Source organism: Lotus japonicus, chromosome 3 (genome assembly GCF_012489685.1).
Source record: "Lotus japonicus ecotype B-129 chromosome 3, LjGifu_v1.2".
NCBI lineage: Eukaryota > Viridiplantae > Streptophyta > Magnoliopsida > Fabales > Fabaceae > Lotus > Lotus japonicus.
In genome coordinates this window covers 18,696,005-18,711,461 of record NC_080043.1, presented here as the reverse complement: position 1 = coordinate 18,711,461, position 15,457 = coordinate 18,696,005, and the positions used below count along the sequence as shown (strand labels likewise).

The following is a 15,457-nucleotide window of genomic DNA, read 5'->3' as shown; positions in this document are numbered from 1 at the left end:
CTTTTTGTCCATTAATGTGGCTTATCTGATTGATGAGAGCTACTCTTCAACAAGATTTGCAATTTTTTTTTTGGGAGGAAGGGCCGGGGAGCATGATTTATAGATTAATTTTGATTGGTGTTGTCTTTTCAAAATTCCTCAATTCTAAAACTAGAGATGTAAGGGGGTTTTGGCGTCCCTGTGATCCTGACGTTGTTGAAGGAGGTAGCGCGGTCGGAGAGAAGGTGGTGACTGTCAGTGACTGGCCGGCGAGCATCGTTGGGATATTGGATCCGGTGAGGAGGATGCAGAGAGAGTCAACAAGAATCAAAGTGCCATCGGATCTGGTCCAAGAACGTCCAGGATATAAGAGAAGAGGTTAGGGAATCAAAATGATAGATATGGAAAATCAATATTATTACAGGGTATTTTGGACTTTCACATATATTTTTTCACAGGTACACGGTGTGTCACTAAACCTAGTGTCCCACTGAAGACATCGTCATGTATATCTAATTTGAACTCTCATCACATCTCAGTTCACCAACTAATTTAACAAAAGTAAAATAAATCATCCACTGATCCACTAACTAAATTAACTACAAACATTTATAAATTCCAATTACAAGTCCCATTCTCCTAATATATTGGGACATATCATGGATAGATACATTTTAGTACTTAACAGTTAACACCAAGAGTAAAATACCATCACTCTCTTCCCCTCATATTATTTTTTAGTGATTTTACCCCCTTGTTGACATAGGGTAAGAGAGTAGAATTTGGAGAAAACCACACCAAGAAAGCTTAAGAGGAGTGATGTCCCACATTAATAATTATTCCACAAGTGGGGCATGCCCACTTCAGATAAGTAACTCTCTGAACTTCCTTCTCCTAAACTTGGTGAGCCAAGACTTGGGTTAAGTGGGTTTCTTTCCATCTTTGTGAGCTCACTTAAAACAGCTTTTAACACTTTACTCTCACAGGACAAAGGGTCTAAGCTATAACCCAAATTGGGTGCTCCTCCTCCATATGTAGTAGTTGTGTTGTTGTTGGCAGCTGGTAATTTTAGGTCCATGTTGTTGGTTATGTGGTTGAAAATGGGGTTGGTTTGGTTTTGAGAAAAAATGGAGAAGCAGGGCACTTGCTCATCATGTTCATCTGTGTGGATCGGAGCTTGGTCAAAACTGATGTAAGAGTCCATTAGTGCAGGAAGAGATGAAGATCCTGTGTCTTCATAGCAGCTACCCATGCTAGGTTTGGTTGCTACCTCTCTGCTTTTGTAGAACACCCTACATAAAACCCAGTCTTCCTGAAATGTTAATTATTTTGAGTTAGTACAATTCAATGTCATTATCTAAGTCTTGAGACAACGGTAACAAATTGTTGCCACATGACTGAAATCACATGTTCAAATGCTAAAAATAATCTATTATATTAAAAATAATGTAAGACAGCCTATATTAAACAATGTGGTTGGACCATTTTCCAGACCTGCCAATGTAATAATAGCTTTAATACATGGGACAATTTTATTTTTACAATCAAAGGTATTCAATCAATAGATGAAGCAAAAAGTGAAAGAAAAGTCTTCCACCTAAGTCCAACACATAATAGAAACAAACCTTTGCAGATGGGGGGTCTGTTTACATAAGTGATTGATAAAAAAATCAAAAGAGGATCTGTTTAGGTAAGCTACCCAAAATCATTTGTAGTCACATTCTAGCCAATAGCCAGGTGGGACAAATTTGGTTTGGTACAGACTAAAGCATTTTGCCAAAAGTCAAAAGCTTTTACATTTTCATTTGCTTATCACAAGTTGCCTCCCTCATCGGTGCAAGAATAACACCAAGGTTATTACCAAATAATATTGGATCATTGTAAACACTTGTCCAATTCTGGTAAAGGGACAAACAAATATCCCACCACCCATTTCTGTCCAACATAAATTGAAACAAAAGTTTGATATTCATACCCTCACCCTCACTAATTAAAGAAAACAGAGAAAATTAGAAAACCAAGAAAACAAAGAACCGTGTGAGGATATCCAACCATATTTTACTATCTTATTTTTTTATGTTCAAATTGTAATTTTGAAACGATTTTGTACAAGAGTTATTTAACTTAACTCATGAGGTTATCCGCTCTATCCAAATGGACCAATAATGTTATTTATAAAAAATCAAGTTAAAAAATGTCAATTCCCAACTCAATTATCTTGAACAACATTTAGTTCATCTAGTGTTGAAGTATTTTTATTGAGGTTAGGTAACTAATCGTCTTGTCCCGGATGCTCGTACTAAGTATTTAATGGCTAACTAAGAAATGTGATCCATTCTCATGAACGATAATTGAAATTCCAACCTCATGGAGTTTAAGGGATGATGTAAGTAACTCCTATGCTACACTTTATGGTCTAATTATTTATAGCTAAATATACGTTTCTGATGAATGTACAATCAACATACTTTAACGACCATTTTTAGCCGTAAATGTTTGTGAGAGTAAAAAATTACGGCTAAAGTGTATATCAATTGTATGTTCGCGAGAAACGTTTATTTAAGTTTCATTTCAAATGCACACAATTGAGTAGGAAGCATAAAAATCAAATCAATGTCATTATGATGATGCATATATACCTTGGAAGAAGGAATTTTAGGAGGGCCATGGGGTCCTTCAATGCGAAACTCATGCATGACCCACTCTGTTTTTCTTCCTTTGGGTGCCCTTCCTTGATAGAACACCAAAGTCTTCCTCATCCCAACAAGAGTGCCCCTGCGATGTATTGCCCTGTCTTTCCCAGTGGCCTTCCAATACCCTGAACTAGTGGCACGATTTGTTCGAAGCCCTGTTGCATACTTGCGATCTCTCTGTGTGTAGAAATACCACTCCTTCCCTCCCACACACGCTGTTGCTGCACCAAAACATTTCATTCATTATTACAATTAATAGAAAATGATTCATAGACATTTGTACCGTGCAGACATCCAGAATATAAAAGTATGAAAGGAAAAGAAGATAAAAAAGAAATAGTGAATGACCGATATATAATTGATGCAATAAAAATATGTTGTAGTCTCATCTTTTTATATGTCTAAGTATCATTACTGAAATTTTACAATAATATCAAACTTTTTCTTTAATACTGTATTAATCTTGCAGTTCCAACTCAGTTTGGTTAATGCCGAATGTTTGTGGCTTCTTAAAATCAAACCCCCGAAATTCAGCTATGTATATTGAGGAAAGTCAAATATCAAATAGAAACAAGTTTTTTTTTTTAATTATGCATATAATCTCTCGATTTCAGTAAGATGAGGAACATGTGCTGTTAGTCAATGAGGGTGTGAATGAATTGTGTTACAAGTCAACCATCACCAGTTAAGAACAACTGTCCATATTAACAATATTATCTTTTGATTATACTATAATCCTAAAATTACATGTTCATGACTTTTTTTTTTCTTGTCTTACTAGTTACTAAAACTATTGAATATTTTTTTTAAGTAACACCACATCCAACAATCGTAATACTAATCTTTTTGTGATTCAAAAATCATATTAAATGAATATATTTTTAATAATAAACTATTTTTCATATACTCCTATCTACTAACTGTGCTGGTTCTTGTCGGCGGAATTGATAATTTTGATTGTGGTAGAGAAGAGCACATGAAAGAAAGATTAGATTAGTATTATTATTATTTGAATGCAAATTATACTAAATACTGAAGGTTTTATTATGTAGGTCCTATATATATTTATAAGTTCTAGCTTCTTCTATGAATTGTTCGTTTCTTCTGACTTTGCCTATCCTTATCAGTTTCTTTCCATGTATGACATGCTTGTATAAAATCCAAAACTAATTATGGAGACTTCACAATCAAACAGTTGAATTTTTTCCAAATTAATGTAAACTCCGATCGAACACATGGCCTTCACACCAAAGCATATATTATATATAGTATATGTATACGTATATAGTGATATTTTTTTTACTTGTTCATTAGCAATCTTTTTAAAAATACTGTGTTACTGTACATGCACTTCTCTCTCACATATATAAAGATTGTTATTTTTTATTTTTTGAAAATGGAAAAATAACCATACAAGAAAGCATAAGGTTATAATGTGATATATTCTTCCCTCTTGTAAAAAAAAGTTATTATATGTGATATTCTATGATTCATTCCCCAGATTCTGCACCTGTGAATCTGAAATCACCTTACCACGCCACGCGTACATCAAACACATGTTTACCCATCTTATCATGCCTAGAATCTTTGTGGTCCTCTCGATGATAAAAAAAAAATTCAATAACGATTTGAGTATTATAATTATAATTATAATGTAAGGACATTTTAAGTTTAATTTTTTGTGAAAGTAATTTTAAAATTCAAATTAAACTTTAAAAATAAATTAAAAAATATTTCAACTTACAAAAATAGTCTTCTATATCAAAAAGTTATAGTAGGGATTAGTAATTTAATATTTTTTATTTAGTAAATTATCTCTTCAAAATATCCAATTGTGGACAACTATAAGCAATTGAGCTTGAAAGCAGAAAAAGGCTAAAAAAGAAAAGATGCAAATTTAACGGTCTCACACTCATGATCATGACTCATGAGTTATGATAAGTCCCTCAGTACGTTGTATCTTTTCTTTTGACATGAAATAGTTGGATGAATGGTAAGGACTCAGAATTCAATCACTTTAGATTGAGATGTTGTACTTATAACTTATAAGTTCATCGATCATGAAACATGTGTAGGCGTGATGTCACAATGAAAATCAAGAATTGCGCGCACAAATCACTTTCATACACTTTATAATAGGACAACTTCAATTTGTCAATTTATTGAAACTCAAAAAAAAAAGCTCTGAGAGTGAAATATGCATCTTACGATAACCTCAACCATACATGATTTTTAGAGCTTCCCATTCAGAGCATCTAACCTTAACTGTCAAGATCCTTTCCTTAGGCGTACTTACTTGTGTGTACCTCCCTTCCAAAACGGTTATTATATTAGATTATTGCATTAATTGAAAATATAATTTAATTAAAATACTCTTATTTAAAGTTGTATTATATGGAAAAATGAGAATGATAAGTATCGGTTGAGTAATTAAACAAAATTATACTAAGTAAAAATCAGAAATTATAGGAGAGATATATAATATTAAATAAAGGTAAATATGAAAAAATATGTGCTAAATAGTGTCGAATTTCTAAAAACAAAAGAGTTTTAGAAAATTGGTAAAATACTAAAACAAGAACCATTTTTAGAATAAAGGAAGTGTATAAACATTTTATAGCAATGACATATAAAGTACGGATGAATATGAATTATTTTTTCATATAAAAATAATAATGTTTTCTAATATATTTAGTCTCTATTATATAGTAGTTGGTTGGGAGCAGCCACCTGTACCTATCTTTTGAGAGCATAGCTGGGATTGGAATAAAACTCATGACCCACATGAAAATAGGCTTATGTCAACTTATGACCCACATGAAAATGCAGATTGGAAATAATGATATATGCTCTCTAATTACTCCACAAGGGAAAAAAAAATATTCAAATTAACATTTGATGCAAGAATTAACAAATCAGTTCTCCATCTTGTTTTTACATTAATTGGCATATATACAGCAGAATCATAGCTAGCAATTAACCTTTGGGTTCAAGATCAAATCATAAAAAAAAACTTTATTTCTGATGTACCAAAAAAATCATCAAAAACCTTCATGGAGTGATCTACATGACATAATATTTCTAAGACATTATTAATCAGTTTTAGGTTTTCTGGCCTACCAATTAATTTAACTCACAAGTAGTTTTCTGATGAATTAATTTCAACATGAAAGTTTTAAGATATTTTATGATGTATCATCCATCAGAGTTGAGAGGTATATATCATCATTTCCCTATCAAAGCACACGCAAGTGCATACATTGAATGGGGATCTATTATAGCCATTGGATATCATCACCTCATCCACACAGTCAATTTAATTACTCATATGAAATTTAAGATAGAACATAAGAGCTGATCACAGTCAACTTAATTACTCATATGAATATGCAGAGGAGGAAATTATGAAGTAGAAAATGCAGGATAAATTAAGAAGGGGAGATTAACATGAAACTCACCAGGAATATCCCATGGCTCACACTTGTTAAGGTCAACATCAATCATGAGAAGGGAATCACTGTGTGTCACCTTCTTCATCAAGTAATCACACACAAGCTCTTCATCTCTGGGATGGAACCTGAATCCAGGTGGGAGTTTTGCCTCTACCATGCTTATGTTGCTCATCTTGAGAGATTTTGTGTAAATGAGAATTAAGAGGAAGAGAATAATGGAGAGAGAATTAGTTGAAGCTCCCAACTCCCAGGTGAGAAATTTTGAGAGTTAGATTAGAGAGGAAAGAGGTGAAAGGTGTATATATATATTAAAGGGGAGAGGGAATACAAGTGGGGTGAAGTCAACATGTGTAATTACTTGTGTGGAAGGAGGGTAATCATGTAATTAACTTAATTGTATATATGTGTCTGATTACGTGTACATACCAATCACTGCCACTTAGGTATCTCTATTTCTAAAAATCCCTGAGTTAAGAAATCTTAAATTAATGAGATAAATGATGAAATTAATAACAATATATATCCATCAACCAAAAATTAGCTTTTGAAGTAAAGTTGAGTTTAACTCAAGTTATAATATGATATTACAGTTTATCATAAATTTTATTTATTGAGCTATTTATATTGGTCACTCTATAAATATTTAGTCCTACAAATTTTATGTTCTAAATATGCAGTTTGAGCGTGTGTTGGTGTTGGGAAGTTTCATATTCGCCGAAGATATAACCAAATGCACTAAAAAAATTAATTACTGGCCTAGTCCATAGTCAAAAAAACTTGTCGGTAATACTTATTTGCCGAAAGTTGAAACCATGGGTATTGGCCTTGTCAGTAATTTTTACCGATGGCTTCGAAAACCGTCGTAATTACCGACGGACAGCCTAGGGCTTAGTAACTTACTAATACATTTTTTCGTTGTAACTTATCTACGCTTTTTTCATTGGCAACATACTTACGACTATTTCTATGGATAACTAATTTGGTATGCCCAAAAAAACTCATTTTGCTGCGAATACAAATGTTAGTTTTATTAGAGTTTCATCCATAAAAATAGAATTCTCATTCGTAGGAAATGAACATTTTGCGACCTTTAAAACTATAAGTATTTGCAAATTATACGAACGTGAGAAGAAGAAGGAAGTGTGAGTAAAGGTTCCACAAACGTCTATTCATAAGTTTCTAACAACATTTTTCATGCAACTTGTAGCCTACCGACAATTTTGAGACTAGAGGTAGCCCAAAATAAAATTTGCTAAAGCCCACAAGTTATTGGCTAACATCAATTTCAATTTTTGAAATTACTGATGACTTTGGCGGTTGGTAAAGTAGTCGGTAATAAATATTTGAATTTTTCTAAGTTCGCCAAATTATGGGCTAGTGGCTATTCAAGTTTTCTTAAATAACCGAAAGACATATCTGCCCGTGAAATTAGTGGTAGCTAATCCTGCCAAAACACTATTTACCATTAAATGACTGATGATCTAATGTTGCTATCAGTTAGATTTTGCGACGATTTTCAGGTCAGTTAAAAGTCATCGATAATTGTGTGTTTTCTTGTACTAACAATTACATGACTAAACTAGTTTTTAGTTTGTGAGGTAAAATTAGATGATTTATACGATGTTGATTAATTATTTCTATTGGTGGTGTATCTCTTCTTTGAAATTGTGTTATGATAATTAAATTGAGCTGATATGGGCCCAATTATTATGCAGTCACCGAAATTTGTAAAATCATAACGTTGCGGATGTGATTACGATCTTGGACCTTGATTTAAGACCTTATTTCCATGTTCAATACTTAATTATATGCACTACATTAATTTGGATAAAGAAAATCAGAGAAAAATCCACGAAAAATAATAATAATCAGAGAGTTGGCACATGAAGCAGCCATCTCAAATCAAATAACAGAAGTAGGGCTCAATGGGTGATAAGTGATGACATTAGACATAGTCATTAGTTTTATTTTTGTCCATTTTGAGAATATGAGAATAATCCCTTTTGAAATATAATAATTTATTTGTTTTATTTTCCTCTACTTGTGCAAGCACTCTCCACTCTATTGATTAATTTTGTTTTGTTTATTATTTATCATCATGAATTAATTAATAAATTTGTACAAATGCTTGGCCCAAACCTAGTGACAAACATCTCTGTTTTTTTTTCATATGGAATTCATATTGGTTGTTGATAAGCTGGCATGCACAGGAATTTTCTTGAATGACCTTTATTGAGAACAAAACTTCACGAGCCATTTTATTAATTTTGTAAAAGGGTCATTGTGAATAATTTATCTCTAATGCAGACAAACTAAGGAAACACGTAGCCCAAAGATTATTTTGTACTGAGATCTGATAGGAGGGCAGGGGAGTTAGGGCGTTAGGTGATCAATTTCGTCATAAGATTTAAATAATGGGAAAAATAATACACACTTGAAGGTTTGATTAATTGATCACAGATATATCATTCACTACGCATGAGAGAGAAAGAAAACAAAAGTGAGAGAAATGGTAAATGATATGAGGAAAAATATTTAATTGCAGTTTTGGTTCTGATTTAACATGATTGTGTAAAAGTGGTTCATGATTTTTAAAATGTGTGGTCAACATCTCAGAACTTGTTGCTATGGGAGAAAATATCACTCTATCTTAGTTCGCCAGTTGACTAATAAGAGAAGTTAATGTGTGTTTCATCAATTGACGTGACACATTGTGTCATCATGTCATGGAGATTAAAATGATTAAAACATTATTTTTCACCCTAATTTCAGAAATCATGATACTAATTGAAAATAAATCCCCAAATTGTGATACTAATTAAAACATTATTTGTCATCATGCAATTTTTTTCCAGGTTAATGGGAGAAGGCAATGCAATTTCTTGGTGTGGTACGATGAGGAAGGCAATCCACGTGATAAGAAATTCATTTTTGGTCTACTCCACAAAATTGAAGGGATGAAGAAGAAGGATATTTTTTTGACCAAGTGTTTCTTTACTTGCTTGGGGAATTTGTGTTCTGTTGGTGCTTTTATTGGTGATTCAATTAATGAGTTCATTAGTGTTGATTTATATGTAGTTGAAACACATTTAAGTTTGGGTTTCTTAGTTGGTTTTTAGTCTGGAAGAAATGTAATGTTCAATATACGAGTATATTTAATGAATGGAAGATGATTTGTTTAATTGAAATTTTCAAAATTTTGTTTTAAGTACTATTTGATTTGCGTATGTGACTAAACAAATTGTTCCCCAAATTGTTTGATGTACCCCAAATTTTACACATTCCATATCTTGTTCCTCAAATGGAGTAAAACTTAAGCTCACTACACATCATATTGCATCAGAAGATAAAATTGAAACATAACCTTGTAACATATCATAATTAACTAGTTCCATAACATTACACATCATCACACTTATGTCCTGTATTTGAAGAAGGATCTCCAATGTTTGTTGCATCTTGAAGAACTTCGGTCCGATCCCTCATTTCATCATAGCCACTATCATCTCAACTAACATTACTGCAATCTCTTCTTTTTACCTCTATCAATCACATAGTCTTCATCTATACTACCCTCAAGAGCCTAACTTTCAGCAACTACCTCACTTTCCTTAAATCCTCTCTCCCCAACTCTCTCACCTTGAGTAACTCCCACACCAAAAACCTCGCTCTCTTTAACTCCTGACCAACATTGTCACATTCTTTAACTCCCTCATTCACAGCCTCAGTGATCAGGGGATCAACAAGGAACGGAAGCGGAGGGGACTCAGAGAGAAGTGGACACGTCTGGTCGCCGAGGTCCCAGGAGGGGGTCCTGCAGAAGCACTCTGATGCCAAAGTCAGAAGTGGTTTCAAGAGAAGAGTAATGTAACAATGTAGTGTGAAGTGTTTAAGTTACCTTTGTAGTGGGGTGTCTTCTTCCTTTTATACTAGTCCAAAGTCAGAGGTATCCCCTAGGGGGCTCATGAGTGCCTAAGATCTAGAATCTTCCCCACCGTTGGATCTCTCTGATGCTCCAGGAAGGCGCAGGCATCCTACGGTGAAGGCTACCTCTAGAGTGCTGGCCCTAGGCTTAAGTAACAGAGTCAGCGATGGGATGGCAGAGGTGAATAGCATCTTTCCTCTAGCTGGCCCCATTCCTACAAGCCCGGTCTGGTATCTGCTCGTACCAACCGGTCGGTAATGATGCTCCGCAATGAGTATGAGCAACCATCCTTCGACCGGTGACTGCTTCCCAATGGGTGGTCGTTCTTATATGGGTGACCATTCCCCAGGGGTGACCGTTCTTATAAAGGTGACCTTCCCCATGGGTGACCTGTCTTATATGGGTGACCGTTCCTAAAGGGTGCTCGTTGTTACGGGTTCCCAGAACAGTAGTCCCCTAGTCCTGGTCCACTCGGAGAGTGGAGCTTGGACTAAGAGAGGTGACCGTCCTTTCTGGGTTCCCAGAACAGTAGTCCCCTAGTCCTGATCCACTCAGAGAGTGGAGCTTGGGCTAAGAGAGGTGACCGTTCTTTCCGGGTTCCCAGAATAGTAGATCGTCCGTTCCGGGTTCCCAGAACACTCAGAGCTTACAATCTTAAGTACTCGATGATCTACTTTATAAACTATATTTTCCCCAACAATTTCAATTGAAGTCTCCCATTCTCCCCCAACTTAAGTCTCTTCTTTAACAATATTCACCAATGTCTCCACCAAATTCTCAATGTAGAACTTAATTTCATCATGTACCTTCACATCATGCAAAAAGCTTATCACATGTACATCATCTTTGAAGGGTATGAGTCCATTTAATAGCCCTAGAGTAAGGTTTTTACACTAGATATTGGATATTGGAAGAGTCAAAGGAAGTAATAGATTTTGGCTCAAGATTTTCAGAGGTTTTGGGGAGAATGAGATAACATCCTCAATGTTCTGGTTTAACTTAAACATTGGGGAGAATGAGATAACATCCTTGGATTAAATACTTTGGAGGTCTCTGAAATTGTCTGCCGTACGAAAATAAGTCCCTAAAATTTTTTTTCCGAATCCCTGGAAAAAAAAATTAATCAGAATAAGTCCCTACTCGTGTTTCCAGCTTATGTAGCTCAATTTTTGCTGTTATTTATTCCACGTGACTTTTCTAATTTTTTTAAATACACATGGATTAAAAAAATAAAATTAAACATTTAAATTTAAAATTAAAATCTTATTAACCTAATTAACCCTAAATCTAATTAACCCTAAATCTAATTAACCCTAGGGTGCAAAATCTCTGTAAATGAGCAGAACACAATGACACACCCAACACGAGAGCGAGGCCGGTGCTGGTGGTGGCGAAGAAGACGGAGACCGTGGCAATTGTCGCGAGTGAGCAACTGAATAGCGATGCTCTGTTTTTTCCGCTAAAGATTCTCGACTGAGAAAGTGAGGGAAACGAAAGAAAAGTGTGAAAGAAAATCGTTAAGTTTCACCTGAAACCAAAACTCTCTTCCTTTCAACGTTCACTACGCTCTTCTCTTCTTCAGTGTTCACTACGCTCTTCGCTCCTGAAATCGTGTTTTCCCAACCCAAACACGACTTTCTTTTCTAATTAACCCAAATGGTGGTTAATTAGATTTAAGGTTTATTAGGTTAATAAGATTTTAATTTTAATTTTAAACGTTTAATTTTATTTTTTTAATTTATGTGTATTTTAAAAAATTGAAAAGTCACGTGTAATAAATGACTCAGCAAAAATTGAGTCACATAAGCTGGAAACACGAGTAGGGACTTATTCTGATTAATTTTTTTTTTCAGGAATTCATAATCGGAAAAAAAAAAATTCAGGGACTTATTTTCGTACGGCATACAATTTCAAAGACCTCCAAAGTATTTAATCCAACATCCTTCTCCAAATCCTCACAACACCTTCAAATAGTGGTTCTCCAGTTTTGTTTCCTAAAAAAAACAATGTCTAGTTGGAGATTCTAAATGGCATTTTTCACCACCTGCCTTTTTCTTCGAGCCTCACATTCCCCTTACGTTCCACGAAACCCACAATATCCCCATCATCCTCTCACTTCGATTCTACTGATCATGGAAGTGACCTACTGATCATCTTTTGTTGCTCTCTATGTTTTAAAAAATTTCAGCTTTAATGATTACTGATTTCAAAAATGAGTTTATCAAGTCATAATCCTTGTTAGCTTTCTAAAAGGTATATTTGGTGATTGTCTTAGCACATATTTGATTAAGTTCCTCATTTACGTGACAAATAGATTATTTTTCTAAGTAAAATTAATATCACTACAAAAAAACTGTCATTTAGTGGGGGTTTTTTAGCGGGGGTTTTTGTAACCCCCGCAAATGTCTTTAATTTTTACTCGTTAACGGGGTTTTACTAAACCCCCTAATTAACTCGCGGAATTTTTCTAATTTCAGATCCCTTTTCCTGGTAAATTCTCTCACGACTCACACCTCTCATCTCTCTGCAACTCACCACTCTCACATCTCTCTATCTCTCCATGGAACCCTAGATCTAGCAACCGATCATTGTTTCTCCACTCTCATCTCTCACCGATCGTTCACTCTCTTCTCTCACGGATTTTTGTTTTTGAGTGCAGAATCGATTCTTGAAGAGCGATTGAGTTCGATTCACTACTCACCTGTTTCATGGCTTCACTGCTCAAAGGTTGGTTCATTCTTCTTGCGTTACGGTACGATTCATTCCATATCTTGTTCTCTTGATTCCGCTCATCAACAAAATAGGTTTGATTTCATACTGAATTGCGATTGAATTGATCCATGTTATGAAGATTGAAATCAACAAGATTCTTATGATCATGTATCATTATTTTTTGTTGCTTCAACCTTGCAATTGGTTTGCTGTGTAGAGCAATGTCAGAGGCTAAAGATGTTGTGGATTTGAAGAATTCCCCTGAAGGTGAAGCTATCTCTCATGATTCTGGGGATGATCCGAAAGAATCAGATAAAGATCAAAATGATGAAAGCCCCATGCCCTCACCTCAGCAGGAGGTAACTGCTTTTTCTGATTCTCCATTTAGAATGTATTTTGTAAGAATAGGAATTGCTTTTGAACAAGAAAAATTGCATTTAGAAGAATGAGTTTGCAGTTTGGGAATGTTAATTTAGCGTGATTGGTGTAGAATATCACCAAACCTAGTTTATGAATAAAATCTGAGTGCTTTATATTCTGATTTACATAAAAGTATGATTGATATGAAAAGTATAAGTTGTAAGTTCATGTATCAGTTCATGACATTACTATTTCATTTACATGTGAAAATGAGTTGTTTTTAAGTGGGCTTAGATATTACTGAAATCACTTGAGCATATTTTGAAGGCATTCACATCATGGTTTGGGGGGGGGGGGGTTTCTTAAATTTTTGCAAATTTTATGGCTATCCTTGATATAATACTATGTTATGGTTGTGGTATCATTTGCTGTAAATGTGTTTCTATAGGAAGAAGCTGTGATGAAGAAGTATGGAGGGATGTTGCCAAAGAAGCCTCCACTAATATCCAAGGTCATTTCCCTATCTGATCTTGCTTCTTCGATGCTCTGTTGCTTCATTTCCTCCATTCTCTAATTGTTTATATGTTAATGTGAAATGTTCTTCCGAAACTGATTTTCCTTTATGAATAATTTTAAGTTTTAACTTTTGGCAGGATCATGAACGTGCTTATTTTGATTCTGCTGATTGGACTTTAGGGAAGGTATTGTCCAGCCTCATAAAATTCTATTTATCATTATGTAATAAGAACTTTCAATTCAACCTTCAGTACATTTGATTTCGATGCCTGATATCTTTGACGTTGTTCTATGATTGTTCGAACAGCAAGGGGCAAATAAGCCTAAACTATTAATGAATGGGGTAGCTTTGAGTGTGACTATTAGATCACCATTGATGTGATTCCTTTGTTAAGTCTCTGGAAAGTTTCATGCTTTAGTTGTCCTTCTTTAGACTCATTAGTTGTACTATATATGTATAATTAAGTCATTTCTTGTTTATATTCTTAATATGTAATTTTATGCGTACGGAACCCCTTGCATTGTAATCATGTGTTAATTTTACAGAGAAACTAGGTTTCACAATTTACTGTGTTGCATTGACATTGAGAAACCAAAATTTCATTCTTACTTTTAAGGATTAAGATGCACTTATGTGTGAATATATATCACGCTTTCAGGGGAATTTAACTTTTATGCATAATTTTTTGTGTGAATGATGAACCGGGCATATATTTGTTGCAGACTTCAGCAGTACAAGTTGGTTGAAATGAAGCTTCTTGCTCAGCAAAGGGATCTTCAGGTTTCATTGCCTCATATATCTATATACTATACTCTACCATCTTTCATAAAGAAGCCACACTGAGGCATACAGATACACTTAATCACTTATATTACTATTGCTTTTTTGATATCTTGATTGAGGGTGTAAAGACAAAAGATTCTTAACATATATCAAGATAAAACCAACAGCATTAAGATGTCAAATGCTGAAAGAGCTAGCATGCATTTCACATTTTTATGCCAGTTAGCTCCTGGACAAGATCAAGCTCTTCACTGTAACATGCCATATATTATTATTTTGGTATGTGTGTCACTCTCATGGGATTCCATGATATAGCTTTTGAAAATGATAGAGCCCAAGAAGGCATGTCCGAAGAAGATCTAGACCATTTGTTGGATCAATTAAGCCATGTACTAAAAGTATGGAGAGTTTATTCTAGAAGGAAAGAAAGGACATTTGGTACATAAAAACAAATATGAGAGGAGGTTTTTGAATTTTTTTTACATGTTGCCTGCTAAGTTTCATGCTGGCTTTGTTAAATCATTACTGTTGTGTATTTGGACGTTTGTTTTTGTTATTTCTAGAAATATTGGATTTATCACTTGGGCTGTTGGATGCTAGCAGTGCGCTGAACAAGAAGGAATGAAAGCCAATCCCAGTGAATTGAGCCACTTTGTGAACTTCATCAAATACAATAAACTCCAGACAAAGAACTTCTTCATTGGGTCCAATCAGTGTAAGCTTAAACTTAGCTGCATTTAGTTTGCGTAAATAATTCCTTGCTGCTAGTTTGGGAGAATGTGTATTCTGGTATTTATGTTTTCTAATTTCTTGTTTATATGCTCTCTACTAGAAGGACATTTTCTGAAAATTGAAGGATAAATAAGGCTGTTTAATTACTTTTGTGGTGAATTTTGTGTGTTTGAATTAGTTTATTTCATGATGTATTCCCTAAATTTAGGTTTTCAAACATGTAATAGTTTTAAAATGTCCCTAGAATAAATTCTAGTAGCCAAGGGAGGTTTAAAGCCGTAAATAATCTCTTGCATTTAAGGGA

At 34.4% G+C, this 15,457-nt stretch overlaps 2 protein-coding genes across 5 annotated transcripts; one reads left to right on the top strand and one right to left on the bottom strand.

Moving 5' to 3' along the window:
• Window positions 1-358: 358 nt before the first annotated feature.
• On the bottom strand, window positions 359-6,412 carry LOC130748195 (NAC domain-containing protein 21/22-like). 2 transcript variants are annotated; one of them, XM_057601362.1, is made up of 3 exons: window positions 6,131-6,412; window positions 2,619-2,893; window positions 359-1,291 (listed from the first exon to the last, which is right to left on the bottom strand). In XM_057601362.1, the coding sequence occupies exons 1-3, from the start codon at window positions 6,294-6,296 to the stop codon at window positions 809-811; spliced, it is 924 nt and encodes a 307-aa protein (XP_057457345.1). In that variant the 5' UTR covers window positions 6,297-6,412; the 3' UTR covers window positions 359-808. The 2 variants fall into 2 exon arrangements, with proteins under 2 accessions (XP_057457345.1, XP_057457346.1); XM_057601363.1 differs by having other exon boundaries at window positions 2,619-2,887.
• Window positions 6,413-12,549: 6,137 nt separating this feature from the next.
• On the top strand, window positions 12,550-15,441 carry LOC130748366 (uncharacterized). Of its 3 annotated transcripts, none has more exons than XM_057601589.1 (6): window positions 12,550-12,776; window positions 12,979-13,120; window positions 13,570-13,632; window positions 13,775-13,822; window positions 14,361-14,418; window positions 15,025-15,441. In XM_057601589.1, the coding sequence occupies exons 2-5, from the start codon at window positions 12,983-12,985 to the stop codon at window positions 14,382-14,384; spliced, it is 273 nt and encodes a 90-aa protein (XP_057457572.1). In that variant the 5' UTR covers window positions 12,550-12,776; window positions 12,979-12,982; the 3' UTR covers window positions 14,385-14,418; window positions 15,025-15,441. The 3 variants fall into 3 exon arrangements, with proteins under 3 accessions (XP_057457572.1, XP_057457570.1, XP_057457571.1); XM_057601587.1 differs by having other exon boundaries at window positions 12,550-12,801; XM_057601588.1 differs by having other exon boundaries at window positions 12,550-12,801; window positions 14,985-15,441.
• Window positions 15,442-15,457: the final 16 nt, after the last annotated feature.